Source organism: Phallusia mammillata, chromosome 1 (assembly GCF_965637545.1).
Source record: "Phallusia mammillata chromosome 1, kaPhaMamm4.hap1.1, whole genome shotgun sequence".
NCBI lineage: Eukaryota > Metazoa > Chordata > Ascidiacea > Phlebobranchia > Ascidiidae > Phallusia > Phallusia mammillata.
Window position 1 is genome coordinate 27,215,675 of NC_137252.1, and position 24,947 is coordinate 27,240,621.

At 36.6% G+C, this 24,947-nt stretch overlaps 5 protein-coding genes and 1 long non-coding RNA gene across 7 annotated transcripts; 4 read left to right on the top strand and 2 right to left on the bottom strand.

The window, feature by feature from the left end:
• Positions 1 to 3,522: 3,522 nt before the first annotated feature.
• LOC145208134 (uncharacterized) lies at positions 3,523 to 13,410 on the top strand. Of its 2 annotated transcripts, none has more exons than XM_080078886.1 (4): positions 3,523 to 3,756; positions 11,500 to 11,686; positions 12,336 to 12,539; positions 13,327 to 13,410. In XM_080078886.1, exons 2-3 carry the CDS (start codon positions 11,569 to 11,571, stop codon positions 12,536 to 12,538), a joined length of 321 nt encoding a protein of 106 aa, XP_079935012.1. In that variant the 5' UTR covers positions 3,523 to 3,756; positions 11,500 to 11,568; the 3' UTR covers position 12,539; positions 13,327 to 13,410. The 2 variants fall into 2 exon arrangements, with proteins under 2 accessions (XP_079935012.1, XP_079935011.1); XM_080078885.1 differs by lacking the exon at positions 3,523 to 3,756 and adding an exon at positions 11,055 to 11,164.
• Positions 5,461 to 8,224, top strand: LOC145210185 (interleukin-17D-like). The gene is made up of 3 exons (XM_080079972.1): positions 5,461 to 5,465; positions 5,945 to 6,172; positions 6,629 to 8,224. The coding sequence occupies exons 1-3, from the start codon at positions 5,461 to 5,463 to the stop codon at positions 6,876 to 6,878; spliced, it is 483 nt and encodes a 160-aa protein (XP_079936098.1). The 3' UTR covers positions 6,879 to 8,224.
• Positions 8,942 to 10,404, bottom strand: LOC145203646 (interleukin-17C-like). Its single transcript, XM_080075910.1, has 3 exons — positions 10,183 to 10,404; positions 9,496 to 9,744; positions 8,942 to 9,338 (listed from the first exon to the last, which is right to left on the bottom strand). Exons 1-3 carry the CDS (start codon positions 10,263 to 10,265, stop codon positions 9,017 to 9,019), a joined length of 654 nt encoding a protein of 217 aa, XP_079932036.1. The 5' UTR covers positions 10,266 to 10,404; the 3' UTR covers positions 8,942 to 9,016.
• A 2,904-nt stretch (positions 13,411 to 16,314) lies between the features above and the next one.
• LOC145208916 (interleukin-17D-like) lies at positions 16,315 to 17,268 on the top strand. The gene is made up of 2 exons (XM_080079166.1): positions 16,315 to 16,547; positions 17,004 to 17,268. The coding sequence occupies exons 1-2, from the start codon at positions 16,426 to 16,428 to the stop codon at positions 17,203 to 17,205; spliced, it is 324 nt and encodes a 107-aa protein (XP_079935292.1). The 5' UTR covers positions 16,315 to 16,425; the 3' UTR covers positions 17,206 to 17,268.
• A 2,017-nt stretch (positions 17,269 to 19,285) lies between these two features.
• LOC145205091 (interleukin-17C-like) lies at positions 19,286 to 20,807 on the bottom strand. The gene is made up of 3 exons (XM_080077742.1): positions 20,586 to 20,807; positions 19,899 to 20,147; positions 19,286 to 19,741 (listed from the first exon to the last, which is right to left on the bottom strand). Exons 1-3 carry the CDS (start codon positions 20,666 to 20,668, stop codon positions 19,420 to 19,422), a joined length of 654 nt encoding a protein of 217 aa, XP_079933868.1. The 5' UTR covers positions 20,669 to 20,807; the 3' UTR covers positions 19,286 to 19,419.
• Positions 20,808 to 21,464: 657 nt separating this feature from the next.
• Positions 21,465 to 23,484, top strand: LOC145209088 (uncharacterized). The gene is made up of 4 exons (XR_013855004.1): positions 21,465 to 21,568; positions 21,904 to 22,090; positions 22,550 to 22,598; positions 23,373 to 23,484. It is a non-coding gene; the product is annotated as an uncharacterized LOC145209088 (long non-coding RNA).
• Positions 23,485 to 24,947: the final 1,463 nt, after the last annotated feature.

Below are 24,947 nucleotides of genomic sequence, written 5' to 3' on the forward strand. Positions count from 1 at the left end.
AAGGTATTTTTCACGTAACAGAATTATTGTAGGTGTTTATGTACTAACTATGTGATAATGGAGGAGAGAAAATCATGCGTTTGTTGCCATGAAATTAGTAAGTGCAACAGCAGTTAGCAGAGTTCAACGAATATTCTGAGTCGAATCTGCTTTGTGTAAAAGCATATCCTGGATTTGAATCTATGTGTCTCAACGTGTATGTATTAGAAGCAGCATGTTATCAATTTGAACGTCAATTGGGAAATCATGATGAGGGTAACACCTATCACGAGTAAGTTTTACTGTACTAACTACTAACATGCAATATGCCACCAGCAACCTCTATGCGTTACAGGTATACTGCCTACAGAAAATTTGTTGAATGGTGCTGGGGAAGACTTCGAGTTAAGTTGCCAGACTGACAGCCACTTGTCAACTATAAGTTGTGAATTCCCTTGTGATGTTGCTGCACAACAATACATGTGGTTGCATATGCTTTTCACCCAAGGTCCCAAATCTTTGCAATATGCTTTGTTAGAAAGTGCTGTCAGTTTCTTTTGGATTTCTAAATTCAAAACCATAAACACAAATATACTGGTGTATGCTCGTCTTGTATTTCTATCATACTTGTAGCTACATGCCAAACATAATGTTTTGTTTCTGACGATTTCTCACTAATGTATTTAATGATTTGTGGATGCCTGTCAGTCACAAAGTCTTTAATAAACAATCCTTTGCTTGTGATGTTTTCAATGCATCCCAAGAATCCTTCTTTTTCCATATCATTGCTGTTTGCCACTTCATTGCTCTAGAAAATATTATGAAATTACCATCTGAATACCTGAACAAGGTTAATAGCAACAATTTTATTGTTGCAAAGATCCATCATTGTGTATGTACCAAATTTAGCTGAGTGTCCTGGAAAATCTGCAGTTAATTTACTTCTGGTACACCATTTAGGAGGTAAAGAAGTTTTCCTTTACACACAATGTATTTTGGTTCATAGCTTAGATTGGGTGGTTCCCTACATGAAAATGTATTGATATTATCACACCTTTTTTTCATAACCACACTTTTTTGTTATTACCAAGCAAATGGCATGACAACAAACTAAATTTTATAACATAATTGTAATATTAAAGACTATAATGTTAAATGAGGTTATGTCAGAAAACAATTAACTAAGCATACCATCTGCTACTTTTCTTGCAGCTGCTCTCAATGCCATTTCTTGTTGAAGAAGACTGTTCTAATGAATACATGGAATGGCATTTGGCTTTAACACCAGAACTTTTGCCATACCCCTGTCATACTGCATTTTATTTGTGAGACATTCATCTGTGAAATGTAGGCTACAAAGAACACTGTATTTCGTTGGTCCCTTCCATTTTTTTACGTTAACAAATTTAATCCAAGCTGACCGCAATCGCTTTATATTTGGAAAGCGAAAAAGTGTCATATTGCTGGCCTTTTGATTTCCTCTTGAATTGCAACCATACAAAGAACACACTGTAGGCATTTTTGCACACTTGAGTATGAAAATGAAAACATTTAAACACCAAAATACCTAAACTGACTAACGTAAAAGGCGTCGCAAATGTTATACAACCACCCACTACAAACAGGCTCCAAACCAAGTTGGTACGAGGTGACGTCACATGACGTTTGCGCTAAGTGACAAAATATCCGCAAGGTGTCAGTGTTTTTAGATTTAAAACGTAAATATTTGACTAGTAACTTCGATTTTTGTGGTTTCAAACCTGAAATCGTGTTTATAAAAATACGGCAAACAACATACTAAAAAATAATTTTCCGGTGCCGGGGCTCTTTAAGTAGAGTTTTTACTGTATAAATTTTCTCTCAAACTGCGTGTTAAATCAACGGGTTTTTAGTGCAAATTACCATGAGGATTTTCAAAAATTTAAAATGAAGCACCCTGCAGCAGTTTGCAATTGTAACTCGCAGTTTATTATTGTTTCAGGGACGCAGTGTGAGGAAGAACAGGTGATGTCTGCTAATCCGATGATTGCCGACGTCCCGACCCCTGACTGCGACCCAGTAACTGGAAACTTCATGCCCACGCAATGTGTTTACATGAGCCAGACTTGTTTCTGTGTTAATGTGTTAACTGGAAAGCAGTTAGATGGAACATCCACAACACTGCCTAAAAAGCCGAATTGCTAAGGTTAGATTGTCGACTTGGTATTATAGACTAGTGGTTCTCAAACGTCAAGAATGCGGCGCATGAACAACTGAGATTGCTTTTTATGACATATAAGTAAAAAATGAGCTTTTAAACGTTGTAAATATGTAAGACACATCGCCATCAAATCTAAAAAAAACACGAATACAACGATAAAAAACTGTCTTGAAATGCCGAGTCCTAAAAGGTTTGGTTTTCTGAGTTGGAGACCTTGTGGTTCTTAATTCCCGTGGCAGGTTAAAATACAGAAGGTGGTACTGAATCTAGGTAAACAAATGAACACTATAGAACCAATGTAAAAAAACAGCACGAAACCACATGTAACCAAAGGTGCCGTGCCCTAATGGAAACTTCTGTTAACTACAGAAGTACTCCAGCCAATAAAAACATGAAAGAAACTATGTCATCGATACAGCAGTGATTCTTAAACGGTGTGCAACACACTGGTGTACCCCGATAGATTTTTAAGTGCCGCCAATTTAATCAGTTCAAACATTTCCTGGTGTTGTAGCGTTTGATTACTAAATGCATGACAACGTATTGAAGCTCATTGTTTTTGTGGTTTCCATAAAAAGTAATCTTAGACACCACAATGAAGTTGCAAAATAACCATTTTTAACAATTTTGTTATGTTTACCTTCAAAGCGTGCCATGAAATAAACAATTAGTTCATTAATGCGGCGCATTTTTGAAAAGTTTGAGAACCACTGGCCTACAGCGCTTGACGTGAAAAGATTTTTGCTTGAAATTTATTTGTTTTTTTTTGGCAGATTCTGGTCGATAAGGAATGGCTTTGACAATGCATGCTTTTTGATTTTATTGAGTTTAATTGCAAATAAAAACGCACCATAAATTCTTGTTTATCTGTAACTATTCAACCGAAAGTTTTTTCTTGTGAACCGTTTAACGCAAGAGGACATATGTTGGCTTTATATTATTGCTGAATTTACATTAAAGTGGTTTTAGGTCGAATGCACAAAAAATTATGAATGAAAGTTTTAAATGCAGCAGTGGACAGAAACGTCAGTTACCCAAACGAATAATAATAACAAACTATACATTAACACTATCATAAAGCTATGTTGCAATGATGTTTGTATGTGTAAAAATTGACAAACGTTCTGTGCACGAATGAACTATTTTTCAACAAAGACGATGGACCTGAGGTATGGAAAAGTATGGAAAAATGTAGCACTCTACCTGCGGCAGGGCGTTGATATTGATTGCTAAGTGTGTGTTGTGTTCAATCGTCAGTCATCTTTATAACTCCGCAGGCAAAGTGTGCTGTAACTACACAAGGCGTTTTGTGTTCGTCTTGCCAAATCTGTTGGATGTTTGGCAGCAAGCAAGTTTAGCTTGGTACTATGTTAGCCCACAAGTAGTTTAGGATATGTTTGAGTAGCCTTTTTGGATGGTGTCGATTGGAGCTGTTGCAAAACAAGCACTTGTAAAAGTAATTGAGAAACATGCGACGATCAGAGCCAAATTGAGTAGACTCAATAAACTGCAAGTTGAAGTTAAGGTTGTATGAGCCATCATGAACCGCAACAACATAAATATCAACGACGACTTTGGTAAGTACAATAATTGTCAAACATTCCCCCAAATGCTCCCCAATGACAAAAACTTTTCCCGCCATTGCAACTGTTGCGCCATTGTATCATTATTACGACATAACTGCAAATCTTCTATATGTCTCAATTTCAAGGTTTGTGTCTAAACGTGTAGTAAGGTTGTTGTTTGTGGTAGTTAGTTGTGTCAGTTTTAAGTTGTGCTGTAGTGGTATAATTTACAATTATAAGTTAGGTTATTTGACTGTTTGTAGTGCAATGTACTTTATTCTATTTGGTTTAGGTTGTCGAAAACCAACGTTCTCATTCTAGAGACTGAACGGTAGAACTAGCAAAAGTCAAGAGACTTAACGGTAGAACTAGCAAAAAACTTGTACGTTACTGTTAGATGAAAACGAATGACTGAAAGCGCCTTATTGTCATAATAACCATTGCGACTTCAACTCAAGAGTGGCATGTGGTGGCTGCCTTCTTAAAACCATGATCAGGATCTCCAGGTTAGAAGTTTAGAAAATGTCTTTTGTTTTTGATTTTTCCTAAAATAGAAAGTCGTAGTCAATTTACTGCAGATCCGCTTGCTTTGCATGTTATATTGCTGCGGACAATTGTTTTTCTACTGCCACGACTACAAATCGTCAAGATATCGAACGGTGTTTTTATAGATTATTCTTATTGAGATTTCAGGTCAGCCGTTTTTTGATTGTTTGATAAACTATTTATCATAGTGCACCAGAGTCAAATTCATTTTGTGTCATCAATCACGATTTAACTGTTTCGATCATGATGTGATTGCAACATATCATACCCATGTTTACTCTGAAACGTTGTTTGACCATTAGAAGCTTTAAAATATTACTGTTGAAAATAAACCTAAATCATGAATACCAAAATATAGTTTGTGAAACCACGACGTATAGATATTGCGAAACAATTATGTAAGCAAGTGCAATTTGTCTTGTATTTTTGTTAACTGATAATTTTTGGCAATTATCTTGCTTATTTAAGTACAGTCTTTGCGTATTTTGCGTGACTAACGTTTGCATGTGACGTCACACACTTTGTACTGACGTATACCAACGCCAAGGCTAACCAAAAGAGATGAAGAATATTATCATTCGCTTTCGCCACGACTTTAGATTGAGAAAGCAACAATTTGAACAAAACTGAAAAACATAATTATATAGCTGTAAGAAGTTTGAGTATATAATGGAATATTGTGTTCACATATGTATTTTCAAGAAAAATATCCGTTTGGCGAAATGGACGAACATAATGGCAGCATATTATCAAATCTAACGTCATGTTTTGAAATGTAAACACTATCGTGCTTAAAGCATTGCAATTACTCCCAATTTTTTCCTACGATTGAAGAAAAAACGCAAAAGCTGTTCTCGAACCTTCATGACCTTTGTTTGCCGCGTTTTGTTTGTTTTCTTGTGTTAAAAATGAACAGGTCTGTTTCTCTAACTCGACTCTATCGGTATTTACGTGCGGATATGACAAAAACACGACGCAACAAACTAAACTATTATTGCACTTGCGTTTTTCCTATCATGGACGCATCGTATGACTGCAAACACGACGTGGACGAACTTACTCATTTTACGCCGCGTTATTTAAACAACGTGCCGCTCAGGGCGTGTCACAAATATTCACCAGATATGCTATGACAAACTCTTGAAAAAACATGGAACAAGTTTTACCGGAATGAAGTCAGTTTCCTAGACTTCCGTCAGTCGTATGAAAAGACTAGACAGCACATCTGATAATCTGAAACTAGTTTGTAAGAGCAAGATACTTTGTTACAAATACATTCGAGTATGAGATTTCTCGTTTTTATGTCTTGGTTAGTGTTCATCGGTATTCGCTTTTCTTTCGGACAAGTGTAAGTTAAATAACATTGATTTTATAGGCTACTAGTACAATACTTTGCAGTAGTGTTTTGATTCCGTGTTGTAAGTACTTTAGGCTACCCGACTTTGTAAGCTATCATAGCTAAAATTAATTCAAAAACGTTCATGTTTCGAAATCGTTCGCATTATTGAGTTAAAATACGATTTGCAACATCATTTAATCTAAATTGGGTTCACAAGGCTATCTCGAAACAAATCCGGCTAAGATTAAAACGCCGTGTACCCAATACGTTATGCAACATGATGACAAAACACAAACATTAGCGATTTATTTTTAGTCTCGATTTTGACGAATATGTGAAATTGGATGAAAAACTTCACAAGGATGCAGATTTTCGCAGCAGCCTCGAGACAATAAATAATGAAACTGTTGGTCAACATGCCATGCATAATGTTGATTCGAAATGCCTTAGAATATTTCGGGACCTTGTGCAAGGGACGGACCAGTCTATGGGAGCCAGATCCCTTTCTCCCTGGCGATATGTGAAAAATTACGACAGTCGAAGGTAGACAGAAGTTAATAATTGTTGATGTTTGTACATTTTGCAGTAATTGCTTGAAATCTAAAGTAGCCTGACTGCTTTACACAACTATATCACTTGAATATGAATTCTGAAAGCATTTTTCTGTTGAATTTGTACCTAAAACAGATTTAAGAAATCCTTTCCGTAATCGAATCAAATATTTTGCAATATGTTTATCCCCGCTGCTGCTAAGTTTAAATTAAAATTTTTCACCAAACACTTTTTGCAAGGAGAAATTCCCTAAATGTTTCCAAAATGACCAAAATAGTTTACAGTTCGCTTTCAAAACTGTGGAAATGCAAAAATAACTGGAAATCGTGCAAAGTGCTTTTTGCCATTGCCTAAGCGTGCGAACTATTTGCATAATTTCCTTATTTGGACTCTCTTGTCCAACCACACTTCTGTAAAAATCAGACACCTTTGCATATTTCCGGACAGAGCGCCGGAAGACCGTTACATACTGGACACAGCTTGCGTCTGTCGCGGATGCTTTGTTAAAAACGGGGCATCATCTTTTGTCTACACTGAGAGTCTGATCAGCAGACCTATCCCCTTCAGTCGCAACGTACGAGCAATGGATTACACATCTGTACCAGTCAAAGTCAACCTGGGCTGCCATTGCGTGTTTCCAACCACGAGAAGTTCACCCAACATTGTGGATGACTCTGAAATATTATTGTTTTCGTAAAACAATATGCTTATAATTTGTTTCGTTAACTTTATAAAGTTCGTTCTACGAAGGAAATCCTTATGTCAGTTTGAAATTCAAATTAAATACTTTTGTCAAAAATATTACCGACTGCTGATTCAGTGCGCCAATTATTTTTAGAACGGTGTTATAAAGTTTGGTATTGTACACCTTAGTATAAGCATAGCGAAAATAAATCCATCAAAATTAAACAACCAGTGATATCAGGGTATGACTTTTGGGTGATTTTCTTTTCTACACCCTGGTACAGAAAACTTTCGAGGGTGGTCATACATTACATCGCTTCAGTAACTATAAACTTACCTCAAATCTAAAGAAATACAGCTAGTTAAACTTGGATTAAATTAGGTTTTTGAACGACCGCAGTGTGTTTAAGATTTTATTTATCGTTGTCAAACAAATGTGAGAAATGCACAGGCCATGTAGGTCCAGTGTTGAAACCGGGTATTCTTGCTTTGCTGGTTGTTGTGACAAAGTAGCATGTTTGTGTATTTTGGTTTATGACTGATGTCATAGCCTGCTGTAAGTTGGCAAAACAATTATAAAAGCCCCGAAGTAATTTGCGTACAATTTTGCACGTTGAGTTTGAGTTGTGCCAGTTTCGTTTATTTTCAGCTGTCTTTGGGATTTTGACATCAATCAAGTTAAGGGTAGTGTTTTTCTGTTTTTTAGAAAGTAGAAATTGAACTTGAAGGTAGAGCTACTAACATAAGAACTCACAATAGCCCGGTTTTCTAATATCCGGTAGATGACGCACGCAAATTTGTAAAAGAAATTTGTGTAAAAAATGCTCACAGGTAGGGGACAGGACCTTGGCCGAATGGTCAGGCACGCCTGACCCATGTATACAGACATAAAAAACCTTGATCGGGAACCCCGTGAAAAAAATAAATAAATAAATGAATAAATAAAATTGCTCACAGGTAGGGCTATTAGGGTTGGTCTGAGGTTCCATAATAATTATAACAATAAAATCAACACAAAGACCTAGTTCTTTATGCTCTTTACGCCATCTACCGGAAATTAGTAAACCTGGTTACTGTGCGTTCTTACGTTAGTAGCTCTTCCGGGTTTAAACCATAACTCCATGCGACGTTTTGTTCCTTGTCACGTTACTATGCTTATAGCACACGTTCATGTTTTGAAAACGGTTGATCCTTTAATGAGTCGAACTAAAGTACAATTTAAAACATTAGTTAGTCGAAATTAAAATAAACTGACTGCACAAGGCAACCTCATAAAACTCCGGTTAAGTTTGGAACGCGGTGTAAATCGTTTCCATACCTGATTCCTGCGTATTGTAGTCCTCTATGTTTGTTTTTTTAACGCGTGTAAGATTTTGAATTATCCGCAATTTTTTGCGCTAAATTAATCGCAGCAATTTTATTATAGCAGATTTTTTTATCTTGGAAATTTTATTGCATAGTGTTTACGTCGCATCAATTTCATAGTGTTAACGTCAGTTCAGCAGGAGCGTGTTTTGTTCACGTTTTGCTAAACAAGCTTTTTGGGAGATTTTTTTACTTCTTGCATAAAACTCTTTCTTGTAATTTTGGGTTTCCCAAGTTCTTTTTCTGTCGTACAGGTTGCGTCGTACAGGTTTCATGTGCTGCTCTAACCAGAGTTACCAGATATGACTTTAAAGTACAATTCTATAACTTTCATCCAGTGGCCTTGTGATACCGCGTGATTGGAAATGTATATCGGGAAGACTGGAAGGTCACTCAACACCCGCCGAAAAGAACATCAACGGGATGTTGCCAACAACGATGCGAAGAAGTCGGCTCTTTCCAATCACGCGATATCACAAGGCTACCGTATTGAGTTCAATGCAGCGTCTGTTGTGGCCCGACAGCCTGACTACAGGAAAAGACTATTTCTTGAGTCATGGAATATTTACCAACAGGGCAACATAATGAACATTAAAACAGACGTGATGCTTTCGTGATGCTACAGGCACATGCTTAAAGATTAGAGTTGGGCGCTTTTATTTTATTTGTAACATCATCCGATTAAATACACAGTGAAAAAAAATAACACAAAAGAAACAGTTATGGTGAGTATAAAGTGGCGAATGTAAAAACAAGACACAATCGAAAAATTTTGATTCATTTAATTTAAATCTTGGGAGGAAAGTCATTTTTCCACCTCAGCCAGTTTTTACTTTTGCGTTTTCGACCGCGTTTAGATTTTGGACGCGTAAAACAAACAGGTTTAGGGGCAGTTTTGTTTGATGGGGGTTCGTTGCCTGGAAATTGACAAGTACATGCAAATGGGACCTGGACTGTTTCAATACAGCGACGGCGTTTGCCATACTTTTTTACCACCGTCATGGGCAAATACATTGGCACACTTCTCATACTCTTGTTTTCCCTTCCGGTGTCATAGTCGATGCAGCCGTCGCAAAGGCACTGGGCTTTTGATATGTACTTTGGTTTTCTAAAATAAAATGTTAAAAGTGAGCATTTGTTAACTTTTTAGGTTTTAATTTTGTTTTAAAATAGCATGAATATGAAAAAAATCGTATCTTCTACCTCTTTAGGGCAGAAAAACTCCTACTTTGCAAAAAGTAATTTGTAAAAGCATGAATCATTACCTTCTCGCATCAAATTCGCGCACAAATTTCCAGGGTGACAAACTGCGTTGTCTAACAGCTTTGGCTTTTTGTTTATATCGTTTATTGAAACGTGGGCAGCTTTTACTTTGGACTGATCTCTTCTCGCGACCAACATAGTCCAAGTCATCGCTAGTGACGTTCACCACTTCCACTGTTTCCATGAGTTTCGGATCTTGGAGTAGAAGTTCTTCAAACTGATAGTATTCGTTTAACGGTTCTGCCAAAACCCTGTAATGAATAAATAGCTGTTTGTATAACAAGTTGGAGGTTGTAATTGACAATTCACGCGTGTATATTCTGTGTTCCCAGCAAGGGGGGAGTTTTTTTGGCATAAAGTAACACAAACGAGGATATAGTGCTTGGTAGCAGCTTTCAATATTATATAGCTTAAACCGTAAGAACACCGTTTATTATCATCTCAAATAGTATGACAGTGATTCGAATTTGGTCAATACACAAACACTGCATTGCATCCAAACTATTGTTTATTGTTGGACGAACTTATACCTAACTACACTGTTCGGAATAAGATAAACCTTCTCACGAAAGTGTAAAGTACACATGCAATGAATTAAAATCATATTTATGCCGATTTGCAGACACGACGATTTGGTAGCTTGAGTTAGATGGTATGATAAAGGGTAATTTACATTTCAATATACTTACCTTTCGTTGTTGAACATTTCAACTTCGCTTCCGGTCGCCAATCCCGCAATAAAAATCATCAACGTCGGCAAGATCAATGTCATGTCTTTATATGCTCACTTCTCTGCTTAAACTGTTGTCAAACTGCATCTGCAAACTGAATTGTTGACACGACGCGGCAAGCTTTTATATCAGAAAGAGGAAAACTAACCCAAGGCGCAGCGAAAATGTCAAACAGTTGGCTGTGACAGTTGGCTTGGACGTATTTCAACGCAACACATGAGTATACACGCTCGGCGCCAAACTTGACATCAAATCATTGCCATCAGAACTCCCAAAGGTATTTTGGCACAATGTTAAAACATGCTTAACAACATGTTTGCAATGTATTTATAACACACATTCTCCTGGGCATTATTAATCTTAAAGGCTAGGTGGATCGCGAGAGTGGTTGGTAGATTTTTAGTCAAGTTGGCATTTGAGCAAATGCGCAGTTGTTTTGTTAGAGGTAGGAGTGGGTGCGAACAGCGTACTTTGGTGTATTAGAGAATCTGCGATCTATAGCAAATAGAAACCAAAAAATATATTCCTAGGTGTTTGTTTACTGCAGTACAAAAATTTAAGAGATTAAAACAAATTTAAATGTTGGAGCTTTTACCAAAGGACTGTGCGACATAGAACATACATTGGTAGAAACTGTAGCAAAGAAAGTAGAAAGTGTAGAAAGAAGATAAACCTGAAGAAATAAAACGACTTTATATATCCTTTAGAATATTCATCCTTTAGAATATTTGGGTAATATTCAAAACACATAACACACTGATGTCAAATTAAAACTAAATTAAAATTGGGTAAATTAAACTAACAGTGTTTATTTTGTTTGCCAGTGTTACTAGGCAGTATAAAAAAATAGTTCCAAAAATGTTGCGGTTTGCAAATCATCTGTTTCTTTTTACCGTTTTGGCAGCTTTGGCACATTCATCATATGTTCCACCACCAACATGTGGGTATCATTTTTCCAGTTACTTTTTGTTAATAATGTTAGCGCATAACAATGACTCCAAACTTATATTGGCTTATATCAGATATTTCGGATTTTACATTTAGAAAAAAAATAACATTATAAAATTTGGGAGGAATAAAATTCGCAGCGTTATTTAATTACTGAACAATATCTAGCGCTCCAACAGACAGTTTGTTTATTATTAACAGTCGTCAATTTTAAAATAATTTTCTTTTTGTGTCAATCCCCTTTTTCATGAGCATATCCTCTTTAAAAACATGTGACCACATTTCACTTATTCAATTTATCTAACTAACTGCATCAAAAAATTTTAGGCACCAAGCAAAACGAAATTATTGGTAGGCCGTTTCCTTGTGACGCGACATGTGCGAACCCGACTTCGTATGACGCGTGCTCCACAAGCACACCAACCTTCGTGCAAATGTCCCTGCGGATTTTTCAGAACCGAGGAAGGGAACTGTGTTTTTCTTCGCGATTGCCCTCCTAATAAGGGCCATCCTTGTAAGTATCTTCAGATTTAACCACTTAAGCGAGTTTGCAAAACGATCAATAACCAGCAACTTTAACGTCATTGTGGTTCAGTTACAACTATAGTGATGCATCGAAGTTTCGCTTGGGGAAAACATATCGGCTGAATATGCCGATTTGGCAATGTTGGTCATTTCTTTTGACAAATTGTTTTGTCTAGAAAACTAAAAAATAATAAAAACAGGAAAATATATTTTTAATATTTTCCATTCGAAGTCATTTATTATATGATCGTCAATGATCGTACTATCTGTTGGTTAGGGTCTGATACTGTTAAGTATAATCACGTTTAGCTTGGTAAAATATAATAAATTGGGTTTACCTCGATTTCAGAAAACACAGTCATTCATTCTCGGTTTTCTTCTTAAAATACGGTTTAAAATTACTGAATTGAACTTTCTTAAAAACATCTTGATTTTAGAAAACATCATCACCCACTTTTTTAATTTCGTTTTAAAACACAGTCTACTTAAGTAGAGTTTTTACTGTATAAATTTTCTCTCAAACTGCGTGTTAAATCAACGGGTTTTTAGTGCAAATTACCATGAGGATTTTCAAAAATTTAAAACGAAGCACCCTGCAGCAGTTTGCAATTGTAACTCGCAGTTTATTATTTTTTCAGGGACGCAGTGTGAGGAAGAACAGGTGATGTCTGCTAATCCGATGATTGCCGACGTCCCGACCCCTGACTGCGACCCAGTAACTGGAAACTTCATGCCCACGCAATGTGTTTACATGAGCCAGACTTGTTTCTGTGTTAATGTGTTAACTGGAAAGCAGTTAGATGGAACATCCACAACACTGCCTAAAAAGCCGAATTGCTAAGGTTAGATTGTCGACTTGGTATTATAGACTAGTGGTTCTCAAACGTCAAGAATGCGGCGCATGAACAACTGAGATTGCTTTTTATGACATATAAGTAAAAAATGAGCTTTTAAACGTTGTAAATATGTAAGACACATCGCCATCAAATCTAAAAAAACACGAATACAACGATAAAAAACTGTCTTGAAATGCCGAGTCCTAAAAGGTTTGGTTTTCTGAGTTGGAGACCTTGTGGTTCTTAATTCCCGTGGCAGGTTAAAATACAGAAGGTGGTACTGAATCTAGGTAAACAAATGAACACTATAGAACCAATGTAAAAAAACAGCACGAAACCACATGTAACCAAAGGTGCCGTGCCCTAATGGAAACTTCTGTTAACTACAGAAGTACTCCAGCCAATAAAAACATGAAAGAAACTATGTCATCGATACAGCAGTGATTCTTAAACGGTGTGCAACACACTGGTGTACCCCGATAGATTTTTAAGTGCCGCCAATTTAATCAGTTCAAACATTTCCTGGTGTTGTAGCATTTGATTACTAAATGCATGACAACGTATTGAAGCTCATTGTTTTTGTGGTTTCCATAAAAAGTAATCTTAGACACCACAATGAAGTTGCAAAATAACCATTTTTAACAATTTTGTTATGTTTGCCTTCAAAGCATGCCATGAAATAAACAATTAGGTCATTAATGGGGCGCATTTTTGAAAAGTTTGAGAACCAATGGCCTACAGCGCTTGACGTGAAAACATTTTTGCTTGAAATTTATTTGTTTGTTTTTTGCAGATTCTGGTCGATAAGGAATGGTAAAAAAGAGCTTTGACAATGCATGCTTTTTGATTTTATTGAGTTTAATTGCAAATAAAAACGCACCGTAAATTCTTGCATATCTGTAACTATTCAACCGAAAGTTTTTTCTTGTGAACCGTTTAACGCAAGAGGACATATGTTGGCTTTATGTTATTGCTGAATTTACATTAAAGTGGTTTTAGGTCGAATGCACAAAAAATTATGAATGAAAGTTTTAAATGCAGCAGTGGACAGAAACGTCAGTTACCCAAACGAATAATAATAACAAACTATACATTAACACTATCATAAAGCTATGTTGCAATGATGTTTGTATGTGTAAAAATTGACAAACGTTCTGTGCACGAATGAACTATTTTTCAACAAAGACGATGGACCTGAGGTAAAGTATGGAAAAATGTAGCACTCTACCTGCGGCAGGGCGTTGATATTGTTTGCTAAGTGTGTGTTGTGTTCAATCGCCAGTCATCTTTATAACTCCGCAGGCAAAGTGTGCTGTAACTACACAAGGCGTTTTGTGTTCGTCTTGCCAAATCTGTTGGATGTTTGGCAGCAAGCAAGTTTAGGCTTTAGCTTGGTACTATGTTAGCCCACAAGTAGTTTAGGATATGTTTGAGTAGCCTTTTTGGATGGTGTCGATTGGAGCTGTTGCAAAACAAGCACTTGTAAAAGTAATTGAGAAACATGCGACGATCAGAGCCAAATTGAGTAGACTCAATAAACTGCAAGTTGAAGTTAAGGTTGTATGAGCCATCATGAACCGCAACAACATAAATATCAACGACGACTTTGGTAAGTACAATAATTGTCAAACATTCCCCCAAATGCTCCCCAATGACAAAAACTTTTCCCGCCGTTGCAACTGTTGCGCCATTGTATCATTATTACGACATAACTGCAAATCTTCTATATGTCTCAATTTCAAGGTTTTTGTCTAAACGTGTAGTAAGGTTGTTGTTTGCGGTAGTTAGTTGTGTCAGTTTTAAGTTGTGCTGTAGTGGTATAATTTACAATTATAAGTTAGGTTATTTGACTGTTTGTAGTGCAATGTACTTTATTCTATTTGGTTTAGGTTGTCGAAAACCAACGTTCTCATTCTAGAGACTGAACGGTAGAACTAGCAAAAAACTTGTACGTTACTGTTAGATGAAAACGAATGACTGAAAGCGCCTTATTGTCATAATAACCATTGCGACTACAACTCAAGAGTGGCATGTGGTGGCTGCCTTCTTAAAACCATGATCAGGATCTCCAGGTTAGAAGTTTAGAAAATGTCTTTTGTTTTTGATTTTTCCTAAAATAGAAAGTCGTAGTCAATTTACTGCAGATCCGCTTGCTTTGCATGTTATATTGCTGCGGACAATTGTTTTTCTACTGCCACGACTACAAATTGTCAAGATATCGAACGGTGTTTTTATAGATTATTGGGATTTCAGGTCAGCCGTTTTTTGATTGTTTGATAAACTATTTATCATAGTGCACCAGAGTCAAATTCATTTTGTGTCATCAATCACGATTTAACTGTTTCGATCATGATGTGATTGCAACATATCATACCCATGTTTACTCTGAAACGTTGTTTGACCATTAGAAGCTTTAAAATATTACTGTTGAAAATAAACCTAAATCATGAATACCAAAATATAGTTTGTGAAACCACGACGTATAGATATTGCGAAACAATTATGTAAGCAAGTGCAATTTGTCTTGTATTTTTGTTAACTGGTAATTTTTGGCAATTATTTTGCTTATTTAAGTACAGTCTTTGCGTATTTGCGTGACTAACGTTTGTATGTGACGTCACACACTTTGTACTGACGTATACCAACGCCAAGGCTAACCAAAAGAGATGAAGAATATTATCATTCGCTTTCGCCACGACTTTCGATTGAGAAAGCAACAATTTGAACAAAACTGAAAAACATAATTATATAGCTGTAAGAAGTTTGAGTATATAATGGAATATTGTGTTCACATATGTATTTTCAAGAAAAATATCCGTTTGGCGAAATGGACGAACATAATGACAGCATATTATCAAATCTAACGTCATGTTTTGAAATGTAAACACTATCGTGCTTAAAGCATTGCAATTACTCCCAATTTTTTCCTACGATTGAAGAAAAAACGCAAAACCTGTGCTCGAACTTCCATGACCTTTGTTTGCGCGTTTTGTTTGTTTTCTTGTGTTAAAAATGAACAGGTCTGTTTTTCTAACTCGACTCTATCGGTATTTACGTGCGGATATGACAAAAACACGACGCAACAAACTAAACTATTATTGCACTTGCGTTTTTCCTATCATGGACGCATCCTATGACTGCAAACACGACGTGGACGAACTTACTCATTTTACGCCGCGTTATTTGAGCAACGTGCCGCTCAGGGCGTGTCACAAATATTCACCAGATATGCTGTGACAAACTCTTGAAAAAACATGGAACAAGTTTTACCGGAATGAAGTCAGTTTCCTAGACTTCCGTCAGTCGTATGAAAAGACTAGACAGCACATCTGATAATCAGAAACTAGTTTGTAAGAGCAAGATACTTTGTTACAAATACATTCGAGTATGAAATTTCTCGTTTTTATGTCTTGGTTAGTGTTCATCGGTATTCGCTTTTCTTTCGGACAAGTGTAAGTTAAATAACATTGATTTTATAGGCTACTAGTACAATACTTTGCAGTAGTGTTTTGATTCCGTGTTGTAAGTACTTTAGGCTACCCGACTTTGTAAGCTATCATAGCATGCCTTGCAGTTGTAGCATTTCCTTGCTTAATTTAATTCAAAAACGTTCATGTTTCGAAATCGTTTGCATTATTGAGTTAAAATACGATTTGCAACATCATTTAATCTCAATTGGGTTCACAAGGCTATCTCGAAACAAATCCGGCTAAGATTAAAACGCCGTGTACCCAATACGTTATGCAACATGATGACAAAACACAAACATTAGCGATTTATTTTTAGTCTCGATTTTGACGAATATGTGAAATTGGATGAAAAACTTCACAAGGATGCAGATTTTCGCAGCAGCCTCGAGACAATAAATAATGAAACTGTTGGTCAACATGCCATGCATAATGTTGATTCGAAATGCCTTAGAATATTTCGGGACCTTGTGCAAGGGACGGACCAGTCTATGGGAGCCAGATCCCTTTCTCCCTGGCGATATGTGAAAAATTACGACAGTCGAAGGTAGACAGAAGTTAATAATTGTTGATGTTTGTACATTTTGCAGTAATTGCTTGAAATCTAAAGTAGCCTGACTGCTTTACACAACTATATCACTTGAATATGAATTCTGAAAGCATTTTTCTGTTGAATTTGTACCTAAAACAGATTTAAGAAATCCTTTCCGTAATCGAATAAAATATTTTGCAATATGTTTATCCCCGCTGCTGCTAAGTTTAAATTAAAATTTTTCACCAAACACTTTTTGCAAGAAGAAATTCCCTAAATGTTTCCAAAATGACCAAAATAGTTTACAGTTCGCTTTCAAAACTGTGGAAATGCAAAAATAACTGGAAATCGTGCAAAGTGCTTTTTGCCATTGCCTAAGCGTGCGAACTATTTGCATAATTTCCTTATTTGGACTCTCTTGTCCAACCACACTTCTGTAAAAATCAGACACCTTTGCATATTTCCGGACAGAGCGCCGGAAGACCGTTACATACTGGACACAGCTTGCGTCTGTCGCGGATGCTTTGTTAAAAACGGGGCATCATCTTTTGTCTACACTGAGAGTCTGATCAGCAGACCTATCCCCTTCAGTCGCAACGTACGAGCAATGGATTACACATCTGTACCAGTCAAAGTCAACCTGGGCTGCCATTGCGTGTTTCCAACCACGTGAAGTTCACCCAACATTGTGGATGACTCTGAAATATTATTGTTTTCGTAAAACAATATGCTTATAATTTGCTTCGTTAACTTTATGAAGTTCGTTCTACGAAGGAAATCCTTATGTTAGTTTTGAAATTCAAATTAAATACTTTTGTCAAAAATATTACCGACTGCTGATTCAGTGCGCCAATTATTTTTAGAACGGTGTTATAAAGTTTGGTATTGGGCACCTTAGTATAAGCATAGCGAAAATAAATCCATCAAAATTAAACAACCAGTGATATCAGGGTATGACTTTTGGGTGATTTTCTTTTCTACGCTTTGGTACAGAAAACTTTTGAGGGTGGTCATACATTACATCGCTTCAGTAACTATAAACTTACCTCAAATCTAAAGAAATACAGCTAGTTAAACTTGGATTAAATTAGGTTTTTGAACGACCGCAGTGTGTTTAAGATTTTATTTATCGTTGTCAAACAAATGTGAGAAATGCACAGGCCATGTAGGTCCAGTGTTGAAACCGGGTATTCTTGCTTTGCTGGTTGTTGTGACAAAGTAGCATGTTTGTGTATTTTGGTTTATGACTGATGTCATAGCCTGCTGTAAGTTGGCAAAACAATTATAAAAGCCCCGAAGTAATTTGCGTACAATTTTGCACGTTGAGTTTGAGTTGTGCCAGTTTCGTTTATTTTCAGCTGTCTTTGGGATTTTGACATCAATCAAGTTAAGGGTAGTGTTTTTCTGTTTTTTAGAAAGTAGAAATTGAACTTGAAGGTAGAGCTACTAACATAAGAACTCACAATAGCCCGGTTTGCTAATATCCGGTAGATGACGCACGCAAATTTGTAAAAGAAATTTGTGTAAAAAATGCTCACAGGTAGGGGACAGGACCTTGGCCGAATGGTCAGGCACGCCTGACCCATGTATACAGACATAAAAAACCTTGATCGGGAACCCCGTGAAAAAAATAAATAAATAAATGAATAAATAAAATTGCTCACAGGTAGGGCTATTAGGGTTGGTCTGAGGTTCCATAATAATTATAACAATAAAATCAACACAAAGACCTAGTTATTTATGCTCTTTACGCCATCGACCGGAAATTAGTAAACCTGGTTACTGTGCGTTCTTACGTTAGTAGCTCTTCCGGGTTTAAACCATAACTCCATGCGACGGTTTGTTCCTTGTCACGTTACTATGCTTATAGCACACGTTCATGTTTTGAAAACGGTTGATCCTTTAATGAGTCGAACTAAAGTACAATTTAAAACATTAGTTAGCCGAAATTAAAATAAACTGACTGCACAAGGCAACCTCATAAAACTCCGGTTAAGTTTGGAACGCGGTGTAAATCGTTTCCATACCTGATTCCTACGTATTGTAGTCCTCTATGTTTGTTTTTTTAACGCGTGTAACATTTTGAATTATCCGCAATTTTTTGCGCTAAATTAATCGCAGCAATTTTATGATAGCAGATTTTTTTATCTTGGAAATTTTATTGCATAGTGTTTACGTCGCATCAATTTCATAGTGTTAACGTCAGTTCAGCAGGAGCGTGTTTTGTACACGTTTTGCTAAACAAGCTTTTTGGGAGATTTTTTTACTTCTTGCATAAAACTCTTTCTTGTAATTTTGGGTTTCCCAAGTTCTTTTTCTGTCGTACAGGTTGCGAAGCATAATTCAAAATGTACCTAAAATCGTCCATAACTGTAATTTTCATGTGCTGCTGTAACCAGAGTTACCAGATATGACTTTAAAGTACAATTCTATAACTTTCATCCAGTGGCCTTGTGATACCGCGTGATTGGAAATGTATATCGGGAAGACTGGAAGGTCACTCAACACCCGCCGAAAAGAACATCAACGGGATGTTGCCAACAACGATGCGAAGAAGTCGGCTCTTTCCAATCACGCGATATCACAAGGCTACCGTATTGAGTTCAATGCGGCGTCTGTTGTGGCCCGACAGCCTGACTACAGGAAAAGACTATTTCTTGAGTCATGGAATATTTACCAACGGGGCAACACAATGAACATTAAAACAGACGTGATGCTACAGGCACATGCTTAAAGATTAGAGTTGGGCGCTTTTATTTTATTTGTAACATCATCCGATTAAATACACAGTGAAAAAAAATGTTTAACGCAAAAGAAACAGTTATGGTGAGTATAAAGTGGCGAATGTAAAAACAAGACACAATCGAAAAATTTTGATTCATTTAATTTAAATCTTTGGAGGAAAGTCATTTTTCCACCTCAGCCAGTTTTTACTTTTGCGTTTTCGACCGCGTTTAGATTTTGGACGCGTAAAACAAACAGGTTTAGGGGCAGTTTTGTTTGATGGGGGTTCGTTGCCTGGAAATTGACAAGTACATGCAAATGGGACCTGGACTGTTTCAATACAGCGACGGCGTTTGCCATACTTTTTTACCACCGTCATGGGCAAATACATTGGGACACTTCTCATACTCTTGTTTTCCCTTCCGGTGTCATAGTCGATGCAGCCGTCGCAAAGGCACTGGGCTTTTGATATGTACTTTGGTTTTCTAAAATAAAATGTTAAAAGTGAGCATTTGTTAACTTTTTAGGTTTTAATTTTGTTTTAAAATAGCATGAATATGAAAAAAATCGTATCTTCTACCTCTTTAGGGCAGAAAAACTCCTACTTTACAAAAAGTAATTTGTAAAAGCATGAATCATTACCTTCTCGCATCAAATTCGCGCACAAATTTCCAGGGTGACAAACTGCGTTGTCTAACAGCTTTGGCTTTTTGTTTATATCGTTTATTGAAACGTGGGCAGCTTTTACTTTGGACTGATCTCTTCTCGCGACCAACATAGTCCAAGTCATCGCTAGTGACGTTCACCACTTCCACTGTTTCCATGAGTTTCGGATCTTGGAGTAGAAGTTCTTCAAACTGATAGTATTCGTTTAACGGTTCAGCCAAAACCCTGTAATTAATAGATAGCTGTTTGTATAACAAGTTGGAGGTTGTAATTGACAATTCACGCGTGTATATTCTGTGTTCCCAGCAAGGGGGGAGTTTTTTTGGCATAAAGTAACACAAACGAGGATATAGTGCTTGGTAGCAGCTTTCAATATTATATAGCTTAAACCGTAAGAACACCGTTTATTATCATCTCAAATAGTATGACAGTGATTCGAATTTGGTCAATACACAAACACTGCATTGCATCCAAACTATTGTTTATTGTTGGACGAACTTATACCTAACTACACTGTTCGGAATAAGATAAACCTTCTCACGAAAGTGTAACGTACACATGCAATGAATTAAAATCATATTTATGCCGATTTGCAGACACGACGATTTGGTAGCTTGAGTTAGATGGTATGATAAAGGGTAATTTACATTTCAATATACTTACATTTCGTTGTTGAACATTTCAACTTCGCTTCCGGTCGCCAATCCCGCAATAAAAATCATCAACGTCGGCAAGATCAATGTCATGTCTTTATATGCTCACTTCTCTGCTTAAACTGTTGTCAAACTGCATCTGCAAACTGAATTGTTGACACGACGCGGCAAGCTTTTATATCAGAAAGAGGAAAACTAACCCAAGGCGCAGCGAAAATGTCAAACAGTTGGCTGTGACAGTTGGCTTGGACGTATTTCAACGCAACACATGAGTATACACGCTCGGCGCCAAACTTGACATCAAATCATTGCCATCAGAACTCCCAAAGGTATTTTGGCACAATGTTAAAACATGCTTAACAACATGTTTGCAATGTATTTATAACACACATTCTCCTGGGCATTATTAATCTTAAAGGCTAGGTGGATCGCGAGAGTGGTTGGTAGATTTTTAGTCAAGTTGGCATTTGAGCAAATGCGCAGTTGTTTTGTTAGAGGTAGGAGTGGGTGCGAACAGCGTACTTTGGTGTATTAGAGAATCTGCGATCTATAGCAAATAGAAACCAAAAAATATATTCCTAGGTGTTTGTTTACTGCAGTACAAAAATTTAAGAGATTAAAACAAATTTAAATGTTGGAGCTTTTACCAAAGGACTGTGCGACATAGAACATACATTGGTAGAAACTGTAGCAAAGAAAGTAGAAAGTGTAGAAAGAAGATAAACCTGAAGAAATAAAACGACTTTATATATCCTTTAGAATATTCATCCTTTAGAATATTTGGGTAATATTCAAAACACATAACACACTGATGTCAAATTAAAACTAAATTAAAATTGGGTAAATTAAACTAACAGTGTTTATTTTGTTTGCCAGTGTTACTAGGCAGTATAAAAAAAATAGTTCCAAAAATGTTGCGGTTTGCAAATCATCTGTTGCTTTTTACCGTTTTGGCAGCTTTGGCACATTCATCATATGTTCCACCACCAACATGTGGGTATCATTTTTCCAGTTACTTTTTGTTAATAATGTTAGCGCATAACAATGACTCCAAACTTATATTGGCTTATATCAGATATTTCGGATTTTACATTTAGAAAAAAAATAACATTATAAAATTTGGGAGGAATAAAATTCGCAGCGTTATTTAATTACTGAACAATATCTAGCGCTCCAATAGACAGTTTGTTTATTATTAACAGTCGTCAATTTTAAAATAATTTTCTTTTTGTGTCAATCCCCTTTTTCATGAGCATATCCTCTTTAAAAACATGTGACCACATTTCACTTATTCAATTTATCTAACTAACTGCATCAAAAAATTTTAGGCACCAAGCAAAACGAAATTATTGGTAGGCCGTTTCCTTGTGACGCGACATGTGCGAACCCGACTTCGTATGACGCGTGCTCCACAAGCACACCAACCTTCGTGCAAATGTCCCTGCGGATTTTTCAGAACCGAGGAAGGGAACTGTGTTTTTCTTCGCGATTGCCCTCCTAATAAGGGTCATCCTTGTAAGTATCTTCAGATTTAACCACTTAAGCGAGTTTGCAAAACGATCAATAACCAGCAACTTTAACGTCATTGTGGTTCAGTTACAACTATAGTGATGCATCGAAGTTTCGCTTGGGGAAAACATATCGGCTGAATATGCCGATTTGGCAATGTTGGACATTTCTTTTGACAAATTGTTTTGTCTAGAAAACTAAAAAATAATAAAAACAGGAAAATATATTTTTAATATTTTCCATTCCAAGTTATTTATTTTCAAAAACAGTGATCGTCAATGATCGTACTATCTGTTGGTTAGGGTCTGATACTGTTAAGTATAATCACGTTTAGCTTGGTAAAATATAATAAATTGGGTTTACCTCGATTTCAGAAAACACCGTCATTCATTCTCGGTTTTCTTCTTAAAATACGGTTTAAAATTACTGAATTCTTGTTTCTGTGTTTATGTGTTAACTGGAAAGCAGTTAGATGGAACATCCACAACACTGCCTAAAAAGCCGAATTGCTAAGGTTAGATTGTCGACTTGGTATTATAGACTAGTGGTTCTCAAACGTCAAGAATGCGGCGCATGAACAACTGAGATTGCTTTTTATGACATATAAGTAAAAAATGAGCTTTTAAACGTTGTAAATATGTAAGACACATCGCCATCAAATCTAAAAAAACACGAATACAACGATAAAAAACTGTCTTGAAATGCCGAGTCCTAAAAGGTTTGGTTTTCTGAGTTGGAGACCTAATTCCCGTGGCAGGTTAAAATACAGAAGGTGGTACTGAATCTAGGTAAACAAATGAACACTATAGAACCAATGTAAAAAAACAGCACGAAACCACATGTAACCAAAGGTGCCGTGCCCTAATGGAAACTTCTGTTAACTACAGAATTCTCCAGCCAATAAAACATGAAAGAAACTATGTCATCGATACAGCAGTGATTCTTAAACGGTGTGCAACACATTAGTGTACCCGGATAGATTTTTGAGTGCCGCCAATTTAATCAGTTCAAACATTTTCTTGTTGTTTTAGCATTTGATTACTAAATGCATGACAACGTATTGAAGCTCATTGTTTTTGTGGTTTCCATAAAAAGTAATCTTAGCCACCACAATGAAGTTGCAAAATACCCATTTTTAACAAGTTTTGTTATGTTTATCTGGAAAGCGTGCCATGAAATAAAAATTTAGTTCATTAATGCGGCGCATTTTTGAAAAGTTTGAGAACCACTGGCCTACAGCGCTTGACGTGAAAAGATTTTTGCTTGAAATTTATTTGTTTTTTTGCAGATTCTGGTCGATAAGGAATGGTAAAAAAGAGCTTTGACAATGCATGCTTTTTGATTTTATTGAGTTTAATTGCAAATAAAAACGCACCATAAATTCTTGGATATCTGTAACTATTCAACCGAAAGTTTTTTCTTGTGAACCGTTTAACGCAAGAGGACATATGTTGGCTTTATGGTATTGCTGAATTTACATTAAAGTGGTTTTAGGTCGAATGCACAAAAAATTATGAATGAAAGTTTTAAATGCAGCAGTGGACAGAAACGTCAGTTACCCAAACGAATAATAATAACAAACTATACATTAACACTATCATAAAGCTATGTTGCAATGATGCTTGCTGTGTAAAAAATGACAAACGTTCTGTGCACGAATGAACTATTTTTCAACAAAGACGATGGACCTGAGGTAAAGTATGGAAAAATGTAGCACTCTACCTGCGGCAGGGCGTTGATATTGATTGCTAAGTGTGTGTTGTGTTCAATCGTCAGTCATCTTTGTAACTCCGCAGGCAAAGTGTGCTGTAACTACACAAGGCGTTTTGTGTTCGTCTTGCCAAATGTGTTGGATGTTTGGCAGCAAACAAGTTTAGGCTTTAGCATGGTACTATGTTAGCCCACAAGTACAGTATGTTAGGATATGTTTGAGTAGCCTTTTTGGATGGTGACGATTGGAGCGGTTGCAAAACACGCACTTGTAAATGCAATTGAGAAACATGCGACTATCAGAGCCAAATTGAGTAGACTCAATAAACTGCAAGTTGAAATTCAGGTTGTATGAGCCATCATGAACCGCCACAACATAAATATCAACGACGACTTTGGTAAGTACAATAACGTCAAACATTCCCAAAAATGCTCCCCAATGACAAAAACTTTTCCCGCCGTTGCAACCGTTGCGCCATTGTATCATTATTACGACATAACTGCAAATCTTCTGTGTGTCTCAATTTCAAGGTTTGTGTCTAAACGTGTAGTAAGGTTGTTGTTTGTGCCAGTTAGTTGTGACAGTGTAAGGTTGTGCTGTAGTGGTTTAATTTACATATTATAAGTTAGATTATTTTGACTGTTTGTAGTGCAATGTACTTTATTCTATTTGGTTTAGGTTGTCGAAAGCCAACGTTCTCATTCTGAACGGTAGAACTAGCAAAAGTCAAGAGACTGAACGGTTGAACTATAGTTAGCAAAAAGTGCTATAGCAAAAAGCTTGTAGGTTACGGTTAGATTATAACGAATGACTCGCAGCGTCTTATTATCATTATAACCATTGCGACTACAACTCAACAGCGGTACTGTGGTGGCTGCCTTCTCAAAACCATGACAGGATCTCCAAGTTAAAAGTTTAGAACAGGTCTTTTGTTTTGGATTTTTCCAAAAGTCGTGGTTGATTTACTACACATCCGATTGCTTTGGCCCATTTCATTTTAATAAGGTGACATAAACGATCACCAAACTGTTCCCGATTAAACCTATTGAATGGTTGCTTGTAACAAATATGTGCGAACATGTCATTGTAAACATGATATATTGCTACGGCAATTGTTTTCTATTGCCACGTCTACAAGTCGTCGAGATATCG

What these genes read in the sequence shown, in the direction of transcription:
- LOC145208916 (XM_080079166.1), top strand. Translation starts at nt 16,426, where the DNA reads ATGCATAATGTTGATTCGAAATGCCTTAGAATATTTCGGGACCTTGTG. An exon ending in AAAAATTACGACAGTCGAAG is followed by an intron (nt 16,548 to 17,003) that starts GTAGACAGAAGT and finishes ATTTCCGGACAG; the next exon opens with AGCGCCGGAAGACCGTTACA.
- LOC145205091 (XM_080077742.1), bottom strand. Translation starts at nt 20,668, where the DNA reads ATGACATTGATCTTGCCGACGTTGATGATTTTTATTGCGGGATTGGCG. An exon ending in GAAATGTTCAACAACGAAAT is followed by an intron (nt 20,148 to 20,585) that starts GTAAGTATATTG and finishes TATTAATTACAG; the next exon opens with GGTTTTGGCTGAACCGTTAA. An exon ending in CGCGAATTTGATGCGAGAAG is followed by an intron (nt 19,742 to 19,898) that starts GTAATGATTCAT and finishes ATTTTATTTTAG; the next exon opens with AAAACCAAAGTACATATCAA.
- LOC145210185 (XM_080079972.1), top strand. An exon ending in AAAAATTACGACAGTCGAAG is followed by an intron (nt 6,173 to 6,628) that starts GTAGACAGAAGT and finishes ATTTCCGGACAG; the next exon opens with AGCGCCGGAAGACCGTTACA.
- LOC145203646 (XM_080075910.1), bottom strand. Translation starts at nt 10,265, where the DNA reads ATGACATTGATCTTGCCGACGTTGATGATTTTTATTGCGGGATTGGCG. An exon ending in GAAATGTTCAACAACGAAAG is followed by an intron (nt 9,745 to 10,182) that starts GTAAGTATATTG and finishes TATTCATTACAG; the next exon opens with GGTTTTGGCAGAACCGTTAA. An exon ending in CGCGAATTTGATGCGAGAAG is followed by an intron (nt 9,339 to 9,495) that starts GTAATGATTCAT and finishes ATTTTATTTTAG; the next exon opens with AAAACCAAAGTACATATCAA.
- LOC145208134 (XM_080078885.1), top strand. An exon ending in TCCTAATAAGGGCCATCCTT is followed by an intron (nt 11,687 to 12,335) that starts GTAAGTATCTTC and finishes TTATTTTTTCAG; the next exon opens with GGACGCAGTGTGAGGAAGAA.